We start from the raw sequence: 20,198 nt of genomic DNA on the forward strand, positions 1-20,198 counted from the left end.
CGCTCCTGCGGCGCTGTTCTAGTCTCGGTGACCTCTCGACGCGTCACCATCGTCACACGCGAGCTGCCATACGAGGGGTCGACCTGTTCAACGGTCACATTGCGGTTCATTATCTTACCTAAGGACACGTCAAAGTGTATGTATGGGGATGGAACTGACGACGTTCTGACTAGTGGACGTTCGCTCTCATCCACAGCCACGAGGACTTCTAAAACATTCAATTTTAATACCAGCAGCTGCTGTCTGTGAGAATATTAGACATTAAAGCCACCTGTTTCTATCAAACAGTTTGCTTTCTGGCATCCTTTCAATGCAAATAACTTGAACGTGTGTGTGTGTGTGTATTGTCTTTATTTCAAATAAATCATCTGATTTAATTGATAATAATTTGATAGGAATATACTGTATAAGCCTTTTTTGCTTCTACCTACACCTTTTCAGTGTGTTTTTGTATATAATATAGTATTGTATTATATTTATTGACTGAATAAAACACAAAACAATAATAGCGCCACACTGAGCTTCCAGCTTTACGTAGAGAATTCATAATCCTCTGATGCTCTGATCTGACTCCCATGTGCGGCACCAATAATCTGAATCTTATTTCCTCTTGGACAGAAACAGAAAACGGTGACTGCGCTCCATACGAGGGCCGCTCGATGGTGATTAGAGCGCTCGGTATGTTCTGCTCTCTGCAACACCTGGCAACTGCTGCATGGCAACTGTGGCCCAGCAACCGTACCAATGCACCGAGTCTCAACCAGCCGCGATGCCCAGTGGGGCCCCTGGGCTTCATAAACAGGATCCAGGGGCTTACAGGGCTCAGAGTTGCAGCCCACTGGCAGAAAACCACCGTATGCTCTCTGAGCAACACTGTATTTGTTAATGAGGGGGCTGTTAATACTGTTTCACAGAGCGGTCCATTTTGCGACTATAAGATGGAGGATGGGCGACCTAAAAGACAAATGAATTGAAGGCGCAGTCCGACGGGGGGCCGTTACCGGCACCTTTGGGCAAGTGGACGTCAGGTTACGCACTTTGTTCACATGCCGACCGGCTATGTACAAAGAGAGACGCTCTGATAACGACACACTTCCTCTGCTCAGGCCGACGTTCTGTAAATCTTCTCAGAGGAAGATGTTCCTGATCCGATGTGTGAACAAGCTGTAAACACAACATCGACATATTGACCTCATGAGGAGAAGCAAACTTGTGTTTCTGGCAAATATAAGTCCAATATTCAGTCGTCTTTTAGTGTGTGTGTGCATGCATGCTCTTATGTTTATGTCTATATTCTTATATTTTGTCCTTAAATGTAAGGCTCTTTGAGTTTACAGCGAATGAAATGTGCAAGGTAAATGGTCATTAGCACATAACTAGAGTACAAATGAGGAATTTAAGATGAAATATTAATAGCAGAGTGGACAGCTCTAAATGTATTGAGGTATTTTCTTCTACATCCTAAAACAACTGTCAATTTGACCCGACAGTGAAAGTGGAGGCTATGAGGGGTCAGAAGGTCAAGTTTAGACCATTTCTTACTTTGAACATGTGAGACATCCCACCACTAATTCTCTTTTGAGTGGTTGAAAATAAAAGTGGACTGACCGCTCTGCAATGTGTTAGTGACCGTGTGAGGTTATTATTGTATACTTCTGTATCAATGTGTGAACAGCCTGCACCTCAGTATTTAGCTGGTTGGACATATTTCTCAGGGAATACTGAGATAAAGATGACGGAGAGAAAAGAGCCACAATGTGATCCATATTAAAACAAAAGCATCGACCCATCTCACCTTCCCACTGTTGGTGAAACTGAGTCGTTCTTCTTCTCCTGCCTCGGCGGTAACCCTGATGTTACACGTCGCACTGCCATTCTGCATGCCAGTGACACAACAGGTGGACCGACAAAAAGACAAGGTACACAAGCAGGTGTGTGCATGTGGGGAGGAACCAGTGCATGCTCGCCATTGGGAGCACGACGACTCCACAGCAGCCGACTGTTCAGTGCCTTGCTCACAGGAGTCTGGATTTACTGCCCGTAAGTCAACGCACAGACTGATTCACTAGCTCACACGCCGTGGACATACCTGCATGCATGATGAATGTCAGTGTCGCGCTGAAGGCCCATGTGTGATGCTGCTGCCGGAGAGGAAGTGAAGCATCATGGAGCTGTAGGAGCGCGCAGGAGGAGGAACACCGCCGCCACACAACACAAATAAACCTCTGATTTCTGCTGATATTACAATGTTTTTGAATCTGAAAAGAATGCTATGAGGCCAGAGAGAGAAGACATAAACAAATCAGCGACAGTGAGTATTCAGCTGACTCTGCTATACCTCCACATCTTCCTGAGTGAGTGTGTTTTACTGCTAACAGTAAGTTAGCCAATCAGAAGCAGGTCTCAAGACAACAGTGTTTAAGTGTATGATAGAGTGTGTGTGTGGTGCGGTGATGGATGAAGCTCACAGGAGGATGACAGTGAGCTGATTGTAGATGACTAAGAGGTGGAGGAATAGAGCCCCGTGGCCGTGCTCACAAAGCATGCAAGACTCCTCTGGATTTAACACCAGAATGATCTCAGACCTTCGTTTGTTTTCCGTAATGCCAAAGCAGGTTTTGAATCTGTCACCGACTGATATTAAAGGACCACTGAAGGACAATTTCATTGTCAATTCATCTTCGTTTGTAATTGCGCTGCACGGCGTTACAGTGGTCCAATGGACTCAGATGGTGGTTTTTGGCCACATTGAATTCACCCAAAATTGGCTTCATACAAATTAGTATTTTTGTCTCTCAGGGTGTTCTAGACTGAAACATTCATTTTCACCAACTTTTGAATGATTTATCGCCATCTGCGTGTCCTTTTACTCCATCAAAGACGGGTTTTATATATATATGCTCGTATTTGCAAACTCAACCAAAAGCAGTGTTCAAACAGACGATTCATGAGAACAAAGTAAGAGTACAAAATAAATCTTCATAGGAGAAATGAGTTTGTTTAGCTTGTTTTATAACTTTTTACCCTCAAACATTGTTCAGTAACGTCTGCAACCTTCCAAAGATGTACAGCATGTTCTGTGTTCATAAAAACATAATTATTAGCTTTATAAATGAACACACTCTGATTTGTACCTGTATATTCCTGTGTTTGTTATGCAATGTGTACCTCTCCTCCTCTCAGTGGTGTGATGTCGAGGCTCAACTCCTCGCCACCACGCTGGTGAGAGCTGTCCTCCTATTGGTGCTTTGGACCTTCTGTCACCTCTCACCCAGGAGCAGGCCACGCCCCCTTCAGCGCCCTGTGTGTGAGAGACAGACAGAGAGGAGCTTGGGTCAATGTGGACTCTGTTCCTCAGGCTGTGTGAGGAGAAGGACTTCAAACTATGGATCACAGCTTGGTGAGAAGGAACTTCCACCTCTTTAATCTTTATCTTTTCGGGGAAACTATTGCTTATGTACAGAACCATAACTCTGATAGTTGCTTGTGTTGAGGCCCGTCTCGTGGTGTCGGTGTGTACTTTGGTCTTGCAGATGATCCCGGTGGTGCTTGCTGTTGGTGTGGTGGTCGTGAGCGTGCTGTACTTCCTCCTGGGAGGAGACAAGAAGAAGAAGCTGCCTGTCACTCTGCAGGACCCTCTGGTCAAATACCCCTTACCCCTGGTGGACAAACAGGTAGACTGTAGACAAAGAATCAGCTCACATTCAAATCTGTTCTTCAGCAACTTAAGAGTCAGCTTAAACCAGTTTGAACATTGTTAATCATTTCCTCAGACCTTCTGATGTTGTACAATCCGTCATAAAGCAATAATAAGACATCTGGTGAATATCTAGTGTACAGTGTTGGTTCAACACATTGACCTCTGGCCATGCAGAGTGAAATGGATTATTTAAAATGTATATTTTTTCCTCCCCCTTCGACTTTTTTTTTTCATAATTATGACTTTTTTAGCATTTTTTTGATTTCGGAAATGAGCTTATATAACTTTTCCATTTTTGAACCAGACGACCGGTTCTTCAGGTCATTATCTTTCCAAAGAGGAGTCTTACAACTCTGTCGGTTGCTGTTTGGGCCTTGTTGGCAAATCTTGTTCAGATCATGCTGAATATTCATAGTAATGATAAAAATATATTATTTTAATCTCCACAAGTACAGGTCCATTTACCGTTTGATGTAGTCAGCATGTTTTCTGCCTGATACTTACTGTTTAATCGTACTCTTTCATATGTATCTGTAGCTTCAAAGTACCTTAACAGTCGGTTGGGTACATATATCGGTGAAATGTACGGTGTAAAGACCACCAGGTCTCTCAGGACATTTACAAGCTGTGATGACATTGTACTATTTATAAACTGTGTGTGTGTCCTTGTGCAGGAAATTAGCCATGACACAAAGAAATTTCGGTTCGGCCTTCCATCTTCAACCCATATCCTTGGACTGCCAGTAGGTACTGAAACAGACCTCTTCTCTCCTCTCCTCAGACAAGTCAAAATGGTTGCTAAAGCTCCAGTGAAATGTCCTTATTTTCCACTCTCCCCCTCCCTCCCCTCACACCCCTCTGTCTCCTGCTCAGGTCAGCACCTGTACCTGTCAGCCAAGGTGAACGGCAGTCTGGTGGTCAGAGCCTACACTCCAGTATCCAGTGATGAGGACCAGGGGTATGTGGACCTGGTGGTCAAGGTAGTTAACATTACTCATATTAAATATCCCTCTAAATATATTATGGCTTGTTAGCAATATGTGAAAATGTCAAAGTAATATTCATATAATGTAATGTTTACAAGAGAATCAACTCAAACAGGTTTAGGTGGATGGCTGCATATCATTTTATCTTCACTACTACCAGAACGCTAACAATGCTAAGAGGTGAGAGCCAATGATGAGCGAAACGCTCGTGTCCTCTGTAACTCCAGGTGTACTACAAGGGCTGCCACCCCTCCTTCCCAGAGGGAGGGAAGATGTCTCAGTACCTTGACAACATGGCCCTCGGAGACGTCATTGACTTCAGAGGACCCAACGGGCTGCTTGTGTACAAAGGCCATGGTACGATGGCGTGCACGTGTGTAGGGCCTTCACTGACTCCCACCAGCAGGTGTCACTGTGGTACAACATGAGGCGGCCCAGCCGGCTCTAACGCCCAGTGTTTCCTCAGGTCACTTCTCCATCCGACCAGACAAGAAGTCAGAGCCCAAAGTTCGGAAGTTCCGGCATGTTGGGATGGTCGCCGGCGGAACAGGTTTTTTAATTTTTTATTATATTTTCAGAATTCAAACAATAAAAATCATAACAAAGATGAATGAGTATCGCCGTGCAGGAAGAGACGAAAAGCCAACTGCGCTTGTTTGAAGCCTCCACCTATATATATTAAATTAATATATTAAAATCCTACAAAATTACAAACATAAAATAAAAAATTGCATAGGATAGACAACAAAATAAAGAAAGAAAAGAAAGAAGAATTATGTAATTATATCGAGCCTGTGTAAGCATATGTGTGCATGTGTGAGCGTGTGTGCGTGTGTGTGAGTGTGTATGTGTAAGTGTTTGTGTGTGAGTGTGTGTGTGAGCTTGTGTGTGTGAGTGTGTGTGTGTGCATGTGTGAGTGTGTGTGTGAGTGTGAGTGTATGCATGTACGTGTAAGTGTTTGTGTGTGTGAGTGTGTGTGTGTGCATGTGTGAGTGTGTGTGTGAGTGTGAGTGTATGCATGTAAGTGTTTGTGTGTGTGTGTGTGTGTGTGTGTGTGTGTGTGTGTGTGTGTGTGTGTGTGTGTGTGTGAAAGTAAGCATGGCTTGCGTTAAAGTTGATCTCAAATAACCTCACAGAGGCTCAGCAGATGTGAATTTCTGCAGAAGGAAATACGTTTTGAGGGGGAAGGAAGTGATTCACTGATATTAATATGCTGCATCATACAGCAGCAGCTGTATAAGTGTGTGTGTGTGTGTGTGTGTGTGTGTGTGTGCGTGCGTGCGTGTGTGTGTGTGTGTTCTTGTAGGGATGAAAAGTGTGAAAAGGATAATTCCACAAATGTGTTGTAGCTGCATGTGCAGCTGTTTTACTCTCAGGAACATTTGAAGACATTGTCTTTGATGTTGACATCATCATTTCATTGAACAATTAGAAAACCTAACCATAATTGTACTGTATTTTTCCCTTCAGGCATCACTCCTATGCTGCAGTTAATCCGCAGTATCACAGCTGACCCCACTGACAACACCAAGTGCTCCCTCATATTTGCCAACCAGGTCAGCTCCGTGTCCTGACATCTTTCCTTGTGTGTCATTATTAAAAGAAATTTCCATATCTCTGAGTAAAACAGACTCTGGAGGAATTAAATCTCTTCCACTTACTCCCTGTCAGACTGAGAAAGATATCCTCCTGAGGGAGGAGCTGGAGGAGGTGAAGAAGAAGCACCCTGAGAAAGTGCAGCTCTGGTTCACTCTGGACAAACCTCCACAAGGTAAAGCAGCGTTTCTTCAACTATTACATACTATAATACAGCTACCCTGTGTTTTAAAGGAGCACCCTGTAGCATTTTAGCATCCCAGACTGCTGCTGTTCTTTCATTCTTTCAAAATATTCTGAATATTACCTCATTTATAAAACTAGAGAGGTCCACTCAGTGGGGTGCAGCTCTCCTCTGCAGCGATGGAGGTGATCAGCTCAAAGTAACCATAGTGTACACTTTGGAGAGTTGGAGAGTCAATATTACACTCACCAAACATGACTCTAAATATAAATATCATATTCATAGGGAGAAACACTTTAAACAGTGCTTACTGCCCATACGGTGGGCTCTGGTGGAAACATTTCCATAACTAATCCCATCATATTACCATAAAGGATATATAGTTCATGTGAGTATTAGTGCAGTGCCAGGCTATATGAATGTGAATAATCAGTCTCAAAGCCCGGCTCCGTGTTTCACTGCTGAATAGTCGGAGTGGGAAACCAAACAAAGAGTTTTCAGCTGGAGGAAAATCTCTGCCAGCGGAGGAGGAACATAATTCCAACAAGGTGTTACAGTAGCTTAGAGAAACCCTCATGTCTCCCGTTGCATAATCCATAAACCAGCAGAAATGAATGAACATAAAGTTTGATATAACGTCTGTTGTAAGCAGACGTTAGATAACTTGCCTTCTGTCTCGTCTTTCATGACTTGTGTAGAAACATATCGGTCCTTCACTCTCCATGACTTGCGGTTTGTTAGTCATTATTTGTTTGCCTTGGAGGGAGAGATGACTATCTGTGCATGAAATGCAGGTTGAACAAACATGGGATCGTTATCTTCCCCTGGAGGAAAAAAAGACTAAGCAGATCATTTAATTTTGAATATCCTACTTTCTTTGAATGACTCATGAATCTGAGAAGAAGAGATCTGCTTTTTGGCTCTGCTCACCCTTCACCTTTAAGCATCCCTCTGCTGGGGCACAGTGGCAAGAAAGACACAGCAACAGTGTTTTATATTTAGTATTGAGAGATGAAGTGAAAGCTAGGCTTCTCTGGTGAATAAATCATATTATAAGACACATTATGCCTGCACAGAAGCAGGATGTTTTCATTCTGACTGTAATAAACAGCTGTGAGTTTCTCTGATGTTGAAGCTTTCTCTCTCTTGTCTCTTCCTCAAGCTTGGAGCTACAGTTCAGGGTTTGTGACCGATGACATGATCAAGGACCACCTCCCTGCTCCCTCTGCTGATGTCCTCGTTGTCCTGTGCGGCCCTCCACTAATGATCCAGAAGGCATGTGTGCCAAATCTGGACAAGCTGGGACACAGAACAGAAAACATTTTTGCATACTAGCGTTCTGGTTGACTACAAAGCCGTTTCATTCCCAGTTATGATCCGATCATTTACCAAAAAGTGCTGTGTGAACATTGTCAATGGTACATTGTTATCATCTAACTTGTGATTGTGATGAAACTAGTCCAACCTGTGCAATAAAATGGATACAAATACCGCCATCAAAATCCCCCCGTAACATCACTATGACACTTTTATACAGCACTTCATCAAACTGTCATTGTCTTTTGTACAATCAAGTGACTTTTATGAATAAATCTCTTAAGGCCAAAACTGTTGTAAAACAGATGTAAAACAACAGTGTTGATTTGAATACTTTATGCAAAACATAACACATATGATTTAAATATGTACAATACACAGGATCTGTTTTCAGAACTGTACATGAATCTGCTGAATTGACAATAAAGTACAAAGACATTTTGTGCAAATGTGTACAGATGTAGCCAACAGATGTGGCTTGATGTAACGCATATGAGCAGACGTGGACGCTTTACTTTTACATTGACATAATGTGTGATTTGTGGTAAATTATTAATCTAAAAATATTTTATGAAACCATTACCTCACACTTTTTAAACTGGCGCTTTCCTCTGCAGTGAGTGATTAACAATAATGACATCCAAAAATTGCACAAATAACGCAGTTACATCCAAACAAACACAATAATCCAGGATTAAAAATGTATATGCGATGCATGATTCATACTAATAATAAAAATATACTAACTTGATAATACACTCACTAAAATGATGAGTATTCTAACGGAATTGTCATAGAAACTTATTATTCGAAAGTCGGGCAAGTAACATTTCCAACATCCCGTGAAGGCATCCCGGAAATGGGCGTGTCTCTCTTCACCAACATGTCGGCGTAGGATATTTTATCAAAACTTTACAGTTCACATTTGACTACATTTCGCCGTGAACTGTTCACAGTTGAAGGAACATGGCGTGTGAGCGGAGCGGATACTTCCGGGGGGCTTTAATTGTTAAGTTGACCGTCGTGCTGGTCGTAGTCGGCACAACGAGGCCGGTATCTGCCCGCGAAGGGATCGGGTCCGAGAGATGTCTCCTCTGGGGTCCGGGGCTGAAGCCCGACGCGGTTCTCCCGGTCCGCTACTTCTTTATTCAGGCGGTCAGTCCAACCGGAGAAAACCTGACTTTGTCCCCAGGTAACCCGCTGGATCACGGCGACGTCCGCGTATTTCTGCCCTTAAACTAACAATGTGTGAACCTTTTTGTTGTGACGCGATCCACTGATGTACTGAGACCCGATTCACGGGGCTCTGCAGTGACCCTCACTCCACGCACAGTGTTGCAAGGCTTCATACGGGTCACTGACATGTTCTGTACATGTGTTGCTTCAGGTAAAGACACTTTTCAAGTGAAGATAAGTCCGCTGGACAGGCAGGAGCACTTCCGTATCCACGTGCCCCCTCCTCTGGACCGAGGGGACGGGTCCTTCGTGGTGCGGTACCGGCTCTACGGCACAGTGCTGAACGGCCTCAAGGTGGAGGTCCTCCACCAGGAAGCTGCGGTGGCCGAGTCGCCCTACACCATCCCAGGTTCGTGTTGTGTCAAAGATGGACAGGACCAGAGTATTCTTGGTATTGATGTTGTCTGATGGCACTCAGCATCTCTCCTCCAGACACCCTGAAGGGCTAAAGAACCCCACGCAGTGTATCCTTAAAGTACAGCCTCATTGCATTCATTCCTTGTCTCATAACACGAGTGTAACACCTGTATATGTTCATATGTGCAAAGTCAAATGTGAAGCAGGACAGGAGGAAGAAGAAGTGCCACCTCATGGCCTCACCAGTGTCCTGTCTACCACTCAGGTCCCATCTATCATGAATACTGCGACTGTCCAGAGCCCAGGGCCTCGCTGTGGCAGAGCACCATGGAGTGTCCCGCCGAGGAACCGCAGGTCGTGGCAGACTTTAAAGCTTTTCCAACGATCGACCTGCAGCGCCTCAGACAGGAAGTGCCTCACCGATTCGCCAACAGAGGAGGCCTCATTCACTACGCCATCATCAACAACCAGTTGTACCGCCGCACGCTGGGGAAATATACCGACTTCAAGATGTTCTCTGATGAAATGCTGCTCTCTCTGGCCAGGAAGGTAAGCGTGTAAGATGTCAAGGATCCTTGGCACATTTTCTACGTGGAATATGTTAATGCTACGTGGCATCACTTGGTTGCTGATTTCAGTCTCCTGGGATCTTTACTGAAGGTGAGGGTGCCTGATGTGGAGTTTTACATCAATGTTGGCGACTGGCCGTTAGAGACCAGGAGGGCGGATGCCGTCCCGGTCTTGTCGTGGTGCGGCTCTGTAGACACACGGGACATTGTGCTCCCCACCTATGAGGTCACACACTCCACTCTGGAGACCATGAGAGGTGTCACCAATGACCTGCTGTCCGTCCAGGGAAACACAGGTAACACACACACACACAAGCTTACGCTTAAACTCACACACATACACACACTTGCATACACACACCTTTAGATACACCAAGGAGTGCATGATTCAGAATATTCAACTATTTCTCAAACCAAGAAAAACGTATTTCAGAAAATTATTAATATTTAGAACGTTTTATTTTCTAAAACATACACACACACACACACACATACACACACACACACATGCATGCATACACATGCGCACACACACACATACACACACACACCTTTAGATACACCAAGGAGTGCATGATTCATAATATTCAACCATTTCTCAAACCATGAAAAACGTATTTCAGAAAATTATTAATATTTAGAATGTTTTATTTACTAAAACATACATTTAAAAATCGGAAACTGTACAATCTGCATTCCGTGGTTAGTAAAAAAGATGATTTGATTCGTAATTTGAAGTGCTGCACTCCATTGAAACAAAAATGTTCTGTTTGTTTGTTTTGTTTGCTTTAAAACGAGTCAAGTACCACATGTTGTGACCTGTATTAGATCTGCTGCGTCTTGAAATGCCCTAACCTTCTTCCTGGACCTTGAACGCCTCTCAAAACATCAGAAGCAACTTTTATTCTCTTGTTAGGTCAGGATGTGCCGTGTTTTTTGCTATGTGTGATCAATAGGTCTGTAATTGATTCATGGGACGTAATAACAAAAAGACAGGAAGGAGAGCAACATTCTGGAGAAATAAACCAATCGCAGCTGTCAGTGCCAACAACGAGCACCTTTTAGAGGACGCACGTTAAATAAAGGATTATGTTTCAGCCCATCTCCTGTTGGCCGGCTGCAACGCTCTCCCTCAGTACTGAGGTCACCTATGCACGGAAACATGTGTAAAATGGGCTGAACCATTAAAAAAAAACTCTGAAGTTACCCGTTATGTGTCGTAGCAGAAGTTCAGCCCTGACGAAACATATGGAAGTACATACAAGGTATTTTATTGCTATATTGAACTGCACACTGCTCAATGTAATACTCCCCGTCGTGTATCTAGTTGATGATGACCTTCTCTGGACCACACGTCGCCACAGTTTCTTTCTGAGTAACATGTGGACCACTTCCTGCAGGGCCTCCGTGGATGAACAAAACAGACAAGGCGTTTTTCCGCGGCCGGGACAGTCGAGAGGAGCGCCTCCACCTGGTGTCTCTGTCCAAGAAGAGCCCCGAGCTGCTGGACGCAGGCATCACAGGATGGTTCTTCTTCAGAGACCGCGAGAAACATGTGGGCAAAGAACCGCTGGTTGGATTCTTTGACTTTTTCAAGGTAAGGAAACGTGAACACGTGAATGCAAGTTTTATTCAAATTCACTTTTCTCATGTAACTGAAAGCAGAAATTCACTTATTTTAAGAATCCCTTAATATTTGAAATGTTTTCACTCTTTCAGTACAAGTACCAGGTGAACGTGGATGGAACAGTGGCAGCGTATCGGTTTCCTTACTTGATGTTGGGGAACAGCCTGGTTCTGAAGCAGGACTCGCAGTATTATGAATATTTCTACGGCCATCTTAAAGCGGGCACTCACTACGTTTCCGTCCAGAGAAACCTGTCGGACCTTCTGGACAAAATCAAATGGGCCAAAGAGAACGACGCCGAAGCACAAGAGATCGCTAAAGCGGGTCAGGCGGCGGTCCGCGAGCTGCTGCAGCCCAGCAGACTGTACTGTTACTACTACACAGTGATGCGCATGTACTCTGAGCGGCAGACGGGACGGCCTACGCTGCTCGCAGACATGGAGCTGGTGCCTCAGCCCGACGACCACTCCGCCGCGTGCAGGTGTGGCCGTAAAATCCACGAAGAAGAACCCAATATGAAGGATGAACTATGATGCAATCGGCAGTCTCTAATTATTGTCGTTTGTTCTTTCGAAAAACCTTCCTGACGTATGTAGAGAGAGGGTAACTGAATGTTCCTGATCGCCACAAGAAAATGTGAATTTAACGGTTTACAATTGATATTGTAATTCTAATTTGTGCCTTTTTTAGTTTGGATAGCACCGGGACATTTGAGGAATTAGTTAAAGGGCCGTTGTGTAGGGTTCAAGAGATGTTTAGTTCTTCATACCTACATGCCGTAGATCTGCCATGTTTCTACAGTAGCCCCCAACGGACAAACTAAACTCTGGCTGTCTCCAGAGCTTTTCACGTTTTTTATTTTTTACCTGATGGCCACCGTAGTTCAGACTCACTCTGAACCCGCACAACACAAGTTGCCTTCTGACTGAGTAGCGTGATCATAGCCAGGACGTTTTATGGCGTTGCCACATGTTTCCACTCCGCTGCAGTCCTGTGAAGGGGGCGGAGTCAGCAGAGGGGTACTCGGCTGGTTGCAATCTGCAGCCACACCACTGGATGCCACTAAAGGATGCAGACTGTCCCTTTAAACTAAAAAACTCCTCGGCCATTTCAAGACCAGGCTGCAGGAAATTGCTCTCTGAATGACAATGCTGCTTTTGTTTTTAATATCGTATGTTGTGGTGTTTTTTTTGTACCTTTTTTGTAAAGCCCTGGTTGATGGTTTAAGAAAGTGAGGATAAAATGTGCCTTTGCATATTGGATGTTTTGTAAACGGTATCTTGAAATAAATTTATCGTAAATAGATTGTTTTTTTCACAGTTTACTGGGAAGATCATAACAGTCCTGTTCAACAAAGTCCAAATCTCCTCCTCCAGATTTACTTTTCGTTTTTATCAAGCTAGCTCAGTGTTTCTCAAACTGTGGGGCGCGACCCTCTAGTGGGGCGCGGAGGTATAACAGGTGGGGCCTATATACTTAGAATCCTTAATTAATCCCACAGAGGGGGATTATTCTCTGCATGTCACCATCCTTAGTGATGAAGGAGCTTTGTGCTGCTGTGAAGCTCTGGGGCTTCAGTGCCTTGCTCAAGGACACTTCAACATGAAACTATGGGGAGAAAACAGGGATCCAACCGGCTTCCTTGGTCATCTTTTTTGCCAAATATGAGTTATTTTTTGCACATATATAACTTTATTTGCATTGTTTTAACAAAGTGATTTCACATGTTATTAGTTTTTGTCAGATGGAGCAATCTGGTTTACTTGAAAGGGATTTACATTTTATTTAATCTATTAATTAAAAAAACACGGATGGAGGAGTCTCTAAAAGTTGAAACATTTTGTTCCCATGTTGTCGGGGCGGTGGGGCCCGAACATTTTGCTTCTTTCAAAGTGGGACGTGACAGAAAATGTTTGACAACCACTGCTCTAGCTACTTGTCCGCCGAACACAACGGTGTTATACTGCTCACCTGGGCATCTACTGCTCACCTAGGCTTCTACTGCTCACCTAGGCTTCTACTGCTCACCTAGGCATCTACTGCTCACCTGGGCTTCTACTGCTCACCTAGGCTTCTACTGCTCACCTAGGCTTCTACTGCTCACCTAGGCTTCTACTGCTCACCCAGGCTTCTACTGCTCACCTGGGCTTCTACTGCTCACCTAGGCTTCTACTGCTCACCTAGGCTTCTACTGCTCACCTAGGCTTCTACTGCTCACCTAGGCTTCTACTGCTCACCTAAGCTTCTACTGCTCACCTAGGCATCTACTGCTCACCTAGGCTTCTACTGCTCACCTAGGCTTCTACTGCTCACCTAGGCATCTACTGCTCACCTAGGCTTCTACTGCTCACCTAGGCTTCTACTGCTCACCTGGGCTTCTACTGCTCACCTAGGCATCTACTGCTCACCTAGGCTTCTACTGCTCACCTAGGCTTCTACTGCTCACCTAGGCTTCTACTGCTCACCTGGGCTTCTACTGCTCACCTGGGCTTCTACTGCTCACCTAGGCTTCTACTGCTCACCTAGGCTTCTACTGCTCACCCAGGCTTCTACTGCTCACCTGGGCTTCTACTGCTCACCTAGGCTTCTACTGCTCACCTAGGCTTCTACTGCTCACCTAGGCTTCTACTGCTCACCTAGGCTTCTACTGCTCACCTAAGCTTCTACTGCTCACCTAGGCATCTACTGCTCACCTAGGCTTCTACTGCTCACCTAGGCTTCTACTGCTCACCTAGGCATCTACTGCTCACCTAGGCTTCTACTGCTCACCTAGGCATCTACTGCTCACCTGGGCTTCTACTGCTCACCTAGGCTTCTACTGCTCACCTAGGCTTCTACTGCTCACCTGGGCTTCTACTGCTCACCTAGGCTTCTACTGCTCACCTAGGCTTCTACTGCTCACCTAGGCTTCTACTGCTCACCTAGGCTTCTACTGCTCACCTAGGCTTCTACTGCTCACCTGGGCTTCTACTGCTCACCTAGGCATCTACTGCTCACCTAGGCATCTACTGCTCACCCGGGCTTCTACTGCTCACCTAGGCTTCTACTGCTCACCTAGGCTTCTACTGCTCATGGTTCATCCAGAGCTGCAGTGAAGTCTTCTCAGCTGCTGTTTTACTGCTTCACTGCTTCATTTGAACAGAAGAAAGCAGAGATAACTCAACATGACTGTGTGTGTGTGTGTGTGTGTGTGTGTGTGTGTGTGTGTGTGTGTGTGTGTGTGTGTGTGTGTGTGTGTGTGTGTGTGTGTGTGTGTGTGTGTGTGTGTGTGTGTGTGAGAGAGAGAATCATAACCATGATCTAGCTGTGTTGCTTTCTTTCATCTTTGAGGGACACACAGGGTGAACTTGGACATGCAGTTCCTACATTGAACACATGGTGGCACATTAACATGGAAGTGCCTGGTGATGAGAACAGGGTGTGTGTAGACAGAAGCAAACGGTTTGTGAAGTGGTCGTGTCAACGTGTTGTCTTTTCCCTTTGTGTGACATCCTGTTACTAAGCATGAAAGACGCTGTGATTCAAGTAAGGTGGAACAATTCTGATTTAATATGGTTCCTGTGCTGTGTGTGTGTGGCAGAACTGGCCCCCGAGTGCCTTTTTAGGATTTAAAAGGGATATGCGTTACACCCACTACATAGTGTACAGCGCTTTAACTGGATAGATGAATAGACATGCGTTATACAAATTCAAGTCCTCTACCACTTCCCATTCATGGAGATGTCCACAGCTATGAAGAACACACACCTGGTCCTGCCGTCAGCGACCATTCCTCTTTCCATTGGGATACTCACTTGTAAGAACCTTTTCCATATGTGTGAAAACAGGGCTTCATCCAATTTTTTTCAGCTCAGTTTATTTATCCAAGCAGACACATTTTGTTGTTGTTTGTTGGCATTAGACAATGTGAACATGCTGATGCTAAGCAGGTAGCGTTCCGTGTTCACCATCTCAGTGTTAGCATGCTAAGCTAATTAAGTGCAGTTGAGTCGGATGAAATGACATTTCAAAGTTAACGTCACTGCATAAAATGACCTGTTGTGACCTTTTGCATAATCATAGCCTCGTGAAACTTTACAAACTACTGACCTTGGACATTCAGAGGATATATGGCTTTAAATAAAAAGGGTTTCTGAGCACTTTCCAAAACAGAAGTGCTCTCAATCCAATTGCTAAAAAAAAAGGAATTTTCGCAGAAATTGCTGTAAATCTCCAAAATCTTTTCCTCATGTCTTGGAGTGGTATTTTCTAGAGATCGTTTAAATCATTTTTTATAATCAAAAATGGTTAAAATTGACACCAAATCTATGTAGCAAATGGTATCGACCCAAAATCGAGTGTGGGGACGGCATCATGTACACATTCATTGTTATTATTATGCCATTATCTGACCTTTTCATTTATTTTTCATTGCATTTTAATAAATTAATTCCTCTTTCTTTCTGCTTTGTGACAAAAACAACACGACACAGTGCAGAGCTGCACCTTAAATCAATCTTCAGCTTCGCAGCTTGCAGATAATGAGATCACATGATGCTGACGTGTCGTCTCCCCACCCCAACAAACTCATTGCTTATTCTTAGTAAAACCACAATGACAGTATCGAGGTACTAACAAATGAGTCGGATACATATTGAGAACATATATGTTATTTTGACAATACGACAGATTCATAATATTTGCAGATTCATTCATTGTTGTTTTTGAGACATTTGGTTTATTTCACATTTATTAAATGATGAAAACAAATATTTAGACTTGTGTTCATTTTTCCCCTCACTGTATACAGATGTTACATATAGTTTATATTCAAATTTATTTTAAGAAACATAAAAAAGACAACATTTTTGATTAAAGAAAAGAAGAATTTCACATCAAGCAGAGTAGTTTTAACTAAAAATCCTTCCATACCAATTTCTGTCTAATCCAAACAGTAAATGATGTAGCTCAAGCTGCTCAATATGCAAAATATCACAGTAAACAAGGCTTGTTCATTGTGAACAGTCATCTATGTTTTCACTGGAATGCAGCTAAACAAAGCGACTGACCTCGGCACTGACACAATATTCTGAGTAACATTTAATAATTTTAATTCACAGCTTTCTTTGAAGAAATACTGTAGACTGATGGCAGGTTTTATTGTCTGGATAGAACAGGGTTTAATTTGAGGTGTTTGATGTACAGCAGTTGAAGTAAAAAATGAAATGCAATGCATTTCATGCAATGAAATGTTTGAGGCAAATTGGTTTTAGTGATGGTTCTTAGCCAAACACATCATGAGGTTGATACTAAAAAATAATCCACTTATTCTCAATTTTGGGTGTCATTTTCCTTGTTCCATTATGTAGTATAGTTCTCAGCAGAAAGCACACTGTCAATATATCACAGGAAAATAAAGATAACTGATTATAACTCACATTCACACACTGCCAAGCTCTCCATTTACTGACTAAAGCTTGACTATTGTGTTCTGCTATTTTAGAAATAGATGATGAAACCTTTTTAAAGAATGTGTCAGTGCAGTATGTTTGGTCTCATTTTTTCAACGATGTGTTCTAACATGACGTGTTTGACAGCTTTTATTTGTCAGAAAACAGAACTCTGAGTAAAAAGCAGAAAACGTTCAAAAAGGTGAACTCATATTCTTGTAAGAAGCACTTGGGAAAGATAGAACATTAGCATAATCTTCTCCATATGACTTAAACAAACTCAACATAGTATATGTCTGAAGGTTGTTCCTCCAGAAATACACAAAGAGACCCTCTATTTCTACCACATAAAGTTGTATTACTCAATCAAGTTATTGGCCATTACATATTTCAAATCCCTCTGGTTCAGCTGAATTTAATCATAAGAGTGAGAGAGTCTCCCTCTTTCTTGGTGACAATGGCCTGCATCATTCCTGAAGGTGTATAGAGATACCTTGAGCCTTTGAAGAAGTTCTCGATAAAAGCTCTGTCAATCTTGTCACACTTCCCGATGGCAGCCTCAAAGTTGTTGCTGAGGACGCCGTAGATATTGCCCGTGTCGTTTTTCTTCCCCAAGAACAAGAACAGGGCGTAGCAGTCCTTGCCGATGGAGGTGCAGAAATCCACCAGCCTCTCGTACATGGTTTTGTTGCTGGACTCCTTCTGGGCGATCTGGACGGACTCGCTGCAGGCCTCCGGGTTGACGGCGTCCTCCTCGGCTTCCTCCTTGTCTTGCAGGTGTAAGACCTGCACGGCGATCTGGATCTTCGGGTTCTTGCTCGGCTTCTCTAGCATGGCCCAGACCCAGTCGGCCCCCAGGAGGATGCGCTGCTCGGGCGTCATGGCCGTGCAGTTGAAGGTGTCCGTCATGTTGAGGCTGACGCTCTGAGAGATGTACGTCATCAGGAAGACCTGTTAGAAGACAAGATGTTTTAAAGACCACTGAAAATAATTGTTTTTTTCGTTGCTGTACAGAGTTACCAACCTGAATAAGCACCTCGGGGCTCGGGTGGAACTTGTCCTCTGGGTCTTTGAAGAGGAGATACTCTTGAGTTCTGGATGAGGCGGCTGAGATACAGTCATTGAATAGAGATATGACATTGTTGGGTTTGGCAACGGGGGGCCTCAGTGTGGAGAAGATGCTCGGTCGAGGGGCCACGTCCTGATCATTGGTTGGGTTGGGGGTGCGGCGCTTAAAAGAGGAGAACAATTGGGAGTTCTGGAAGGGGTTAGAAGAGGGTTTGCTGGTGGTCTGGCCCATGGTGGACTGATGATGGAGATCACAGGGCGATCTCCCTGATGCACTGAAAAGGTTAAAAGTGGTGGTAAAAGTTCAGAATAGTATTTTGAGGTACATCTGTATTGATGCTGATGGATCCATTGCTGCGGTCTTTCATTTTTGCAGTGAATACATAATTATCTCTCCATGTTGTTACCAATTTTCTGCAATTTTCTGTCCAATGCACACAAACAGTGAGAACGACATGTTCTGGTATCTATAAAAATTAGAGCTACTCACCAGGATGGGAGGTTTCCGTAATTCCAAGTACAAAACCTGCCTTTTGCTCCTGTCCCCGTCCCGGCTGAGATACACAGGTGTGTGTGGTGCCGTATGTGAAGCTCAGTCTTCAGTCTCCTGTCGTGTACAGAACTATCAGCGGGAAAAAAATAAGAATTTCTATCCCAGCTTCCCTGCTGACTGTGTTAACACGGGTGTGGTGTCTGCAACTTGTCACATTTTAGGTAAGTCAACAAAAGACTCATATTCCCAGTTAACTGGGGTAAGCCTGAAGGGTTTGATGGGTAAACAAAATACTTCACTGTCTCTTTTCAAAAGGAAGCACAAACGACGACCTGGAGGGTGGCTCTCTTTTGTAATGTACCATTAGAGGGCAGATTCACTTCAGATTCATAGCTGGTTAGGAAGGACTTCATCAGACATTTACTAATCGCATGACCAATAGGCCAATGACCAATGGCTTTATCCTACCAGTGTGTTAATGCAGGTAGTGTCTGTGTTTGCATAACCACAAGGTAGCTGGTTTGATCTCCAGTCCCCCAATAGTTCACATGTCAAAGTGTCCTTGAGCAAGACACTTAAACCACTAGCTGCTACCCGGGCGCCTCTGAGGGCAGCCCACTGCTCCTTAACCAACTATGGGCCAAATCCAAAGAAGAATTTCCCCAAAGGGATTAATAAAGGATCATTTCTCCTCTCTTTCTCATGCATGAGGTAGTGTAATCATTTGCTGTTTTAGCTCTAAGAAGACTCAACAAACAATCAAACAGCCATCTCTATCGTATCATTCTGCTCGCATGCATACTGTTACCCTCCAACTGTTAACCTCCAACTGTTAGCCTCCAACTGTTAGCCTCTAACTGTTAGCCTTCAACTGTTAGCCTCCAACTGTTAACCTCCAACTGTTAGCTTCTAACTGTGAGCCTCCAACTGTTAGCCTCTAACTGTTAGCCTCCAACTGTTAACCTCCAACTGTTAGCCTCTAACTGTTAGCCTCCAACTGTTATCCTCCAACTGTTAGCCTCTAACTGTTAGCCTCCAACTGTTAGCCTCTAACTGTTAGCCTCCAACTGTTAGCCTCCAACTGTTAACCTCCAACTGTTAGCCTCTAACTGCTAACCTCCAACTGTTAGCCTCTAACTGTTAGCCTCCAACTGTTAACCTCCAACTCTTAGCCTCTAACTGTTAGCCTCCAACTGTTAGCCTCCTACTGTTAGCCTCTAACTGCGTCTCTGGGTTGACAAGAGATGACAGCATGAACCTCGTTATGAGAGTTATGGGTAATAAAAACTAAGCTGAAAGACACAACAGCTGATTGGAGCTGCTGCGTGGGAATTCTCTGTGCGTTCATCACTACAAACAATCCTTTTCACACCTCACTGGGTATACTACGGATCAGATAGCAGTGTTTATTAGTACACTATGTGCTTCACTGTGTGGAAGCGAACAGGATCATGCTTTACGTGTCAGCTGCATCAGGCTAGACCTGCAATGATTCCCTAACTTTGTAAGACAAAATGTTGCAAATAAATACATAGATGTAAATGTAATGAATTGTAATTTATTAAAATAATGGTATCTGATACCAATCCGGCTATTCAAGTCATTATCAGAGCATCTCTACTATCAACTTTTAATA

General features: G+C 43.8%; 3 protein-coding genes across 3 annotated transcripts; 2 read left to right on the forward strand and 1 right to left on the reverse strand.

The window, feature by feature from the left end:
• Positions 1-3,339: 3,339 nt before the first annotated feature.
• cyb5r2 (cytochrome b5 reductase 2) lies at positions 3,340-8,128 on the forward strand. Its single transcript, XM_068602628.1, has 9 exons — positions 3,340-3,400; positions 3,534-3,674; positions 4,375-4,447; positions 4,574-4,680; positions 4,914-5,043; positions 5,153-5,236; positions 6,157-6,242; positions 6,358-6,457; positions 7,629-8,128. The coding sequence occupies exons 1-9, from the start codon at positions 3,386-3,388 to the stop codon at positions 7,799-7,801; spliced, it is 909 nt and encodes a 302-aa protein (XP_068458729.1). The 5' UTR covers positions 3,340-3,385; the 3' UTR covers positions 7,802-8,128.
• A 528-nt stretch (positions 8,129-8,656) lies between these two features.
• poglut3 (protein O-glucosyltransferase 3) lies at positions 8,657-12,841 on the forward strand. The gene is made up of 6 exons (XM_068603214.1): positions 8,657-8,975; positions 9,171-9,368; positions 9,642-9,925; positions 10,037-10,241; positions 11,346-11,542; positions 11,665-12,841. Exons 1-6 carry the CDS (start codon positions 8,750-8,752, stop codon positions 12,103-12,105), a joined length of 1,551 nt encoding a protein of 516 aa, XP_068459315.1. The 5' UTR covers positions 8,657-8,749; the 3' UTR covers positions 12,106-12,841.
• A 4,439-nt stretch (positions 12,842-17,280) lies between these two features.
• rep15 (RAB15 effector protein) lies at positions 17,281-18,686 on the reverse strand. The gene is made up of 3 exons (XM_068603610.1): positions 18,560-18,686; positions 18,026-18,344; positions 17,281-17,952 (listed from the first exon to the last, which is right to left on the reverse strand). The coding sequence occupies exons 2-3, from the start codon at positions 18,299-18,301 to the stop codon at positions 17,407-17,409; spliced, it is 822 nt and encodes a 273-aa protein (XP_068459711.1). The 5' UTR covers positions 18,302-18,344; positions 18,560-18,686; the 3' UTR covers positions 17,281-17,406.
• Between the last annotated feature and the right edge of the window lie 1,512 nt (positions 18,687-20,198).

Source organism: Clinocottus analis, unplaced genomic scaffold, assembly GCF_023055335.1.
Source record: "Clinocottus analis isolate CAN_PGR_092001 unplaced genomic scaffold, fCliAna1.0.p SCAF_6, whole genome shotgun sequence".
NCBI classification, from domain to species: domain Eukaryota; kingdom Metazoa; phylum Chordata; class Actinopteri; order Perciformes; family Cottidae; genus Clinocottus; species Clinocottus analis.

What these genes read in the sequence shown, in the direction of transcription:
- cyb5r2 (XM_068602628.1), top strand. An exon ending in GCTTGTGTACAAAGGCCATG is followed by an intron (nt 5,044 to 5,152) that starts GTACGATGGCGT and finishes GTGTTTCCTCAG; the next exon opens with GTCACTTCTCCATCCGACCA. An exon ending in TCTGGACAAACCTCCACAAG is followed by an intron (nt 6,458 to 7,628) that starts GTAAAGCAGCGT and finishes CTCTTCCTCAAG; the next exon opens with CTTGGAGCTACAGTTCAGGG.
- poglut3 (XM_068603214.1), top strand. Translation starts at nt 8,750, where the DNA reads ATGGCGTGTGAGCGGAGCGGATACTTCCGGGGGGCTTTAATTGTTAAG. An exon ending in TGCTCTCTCTGGCCAGGAAG is followed by an intron (nt 9,926 to 10,036) that starts GTAAGCGTGTAA and finishes TCTTTACTGAAG; the next exon opens with GTGAGGGTGCCTGATGTGGA. An exon ending in GATTCTTTGACTTTTTCAAG is followed by an intron (nt 11,543 to 11,664) that starts GTAAGGAAACGT and finishes TCACTCTTTCAG; the next exon opens with TACAAGTACCAGGTGAACGT.
- rep15 (XM_068603610.1), bottom strand. Translation starts at nt 18,301, where the DNA reads ATGGGCCAGACCACCAGCAAACCCTCTTCTAACCCCTTCCAGAACTCC. An exon ending in GCCCCGAGGTGCTTATTCAG is followed by an intron (nt 17,953 to 18,025) that starts GTTGGTAACTCT and finishes GTCTTCTAACAG; the next exon opens with GTCTTCCTGATGACGTACAT.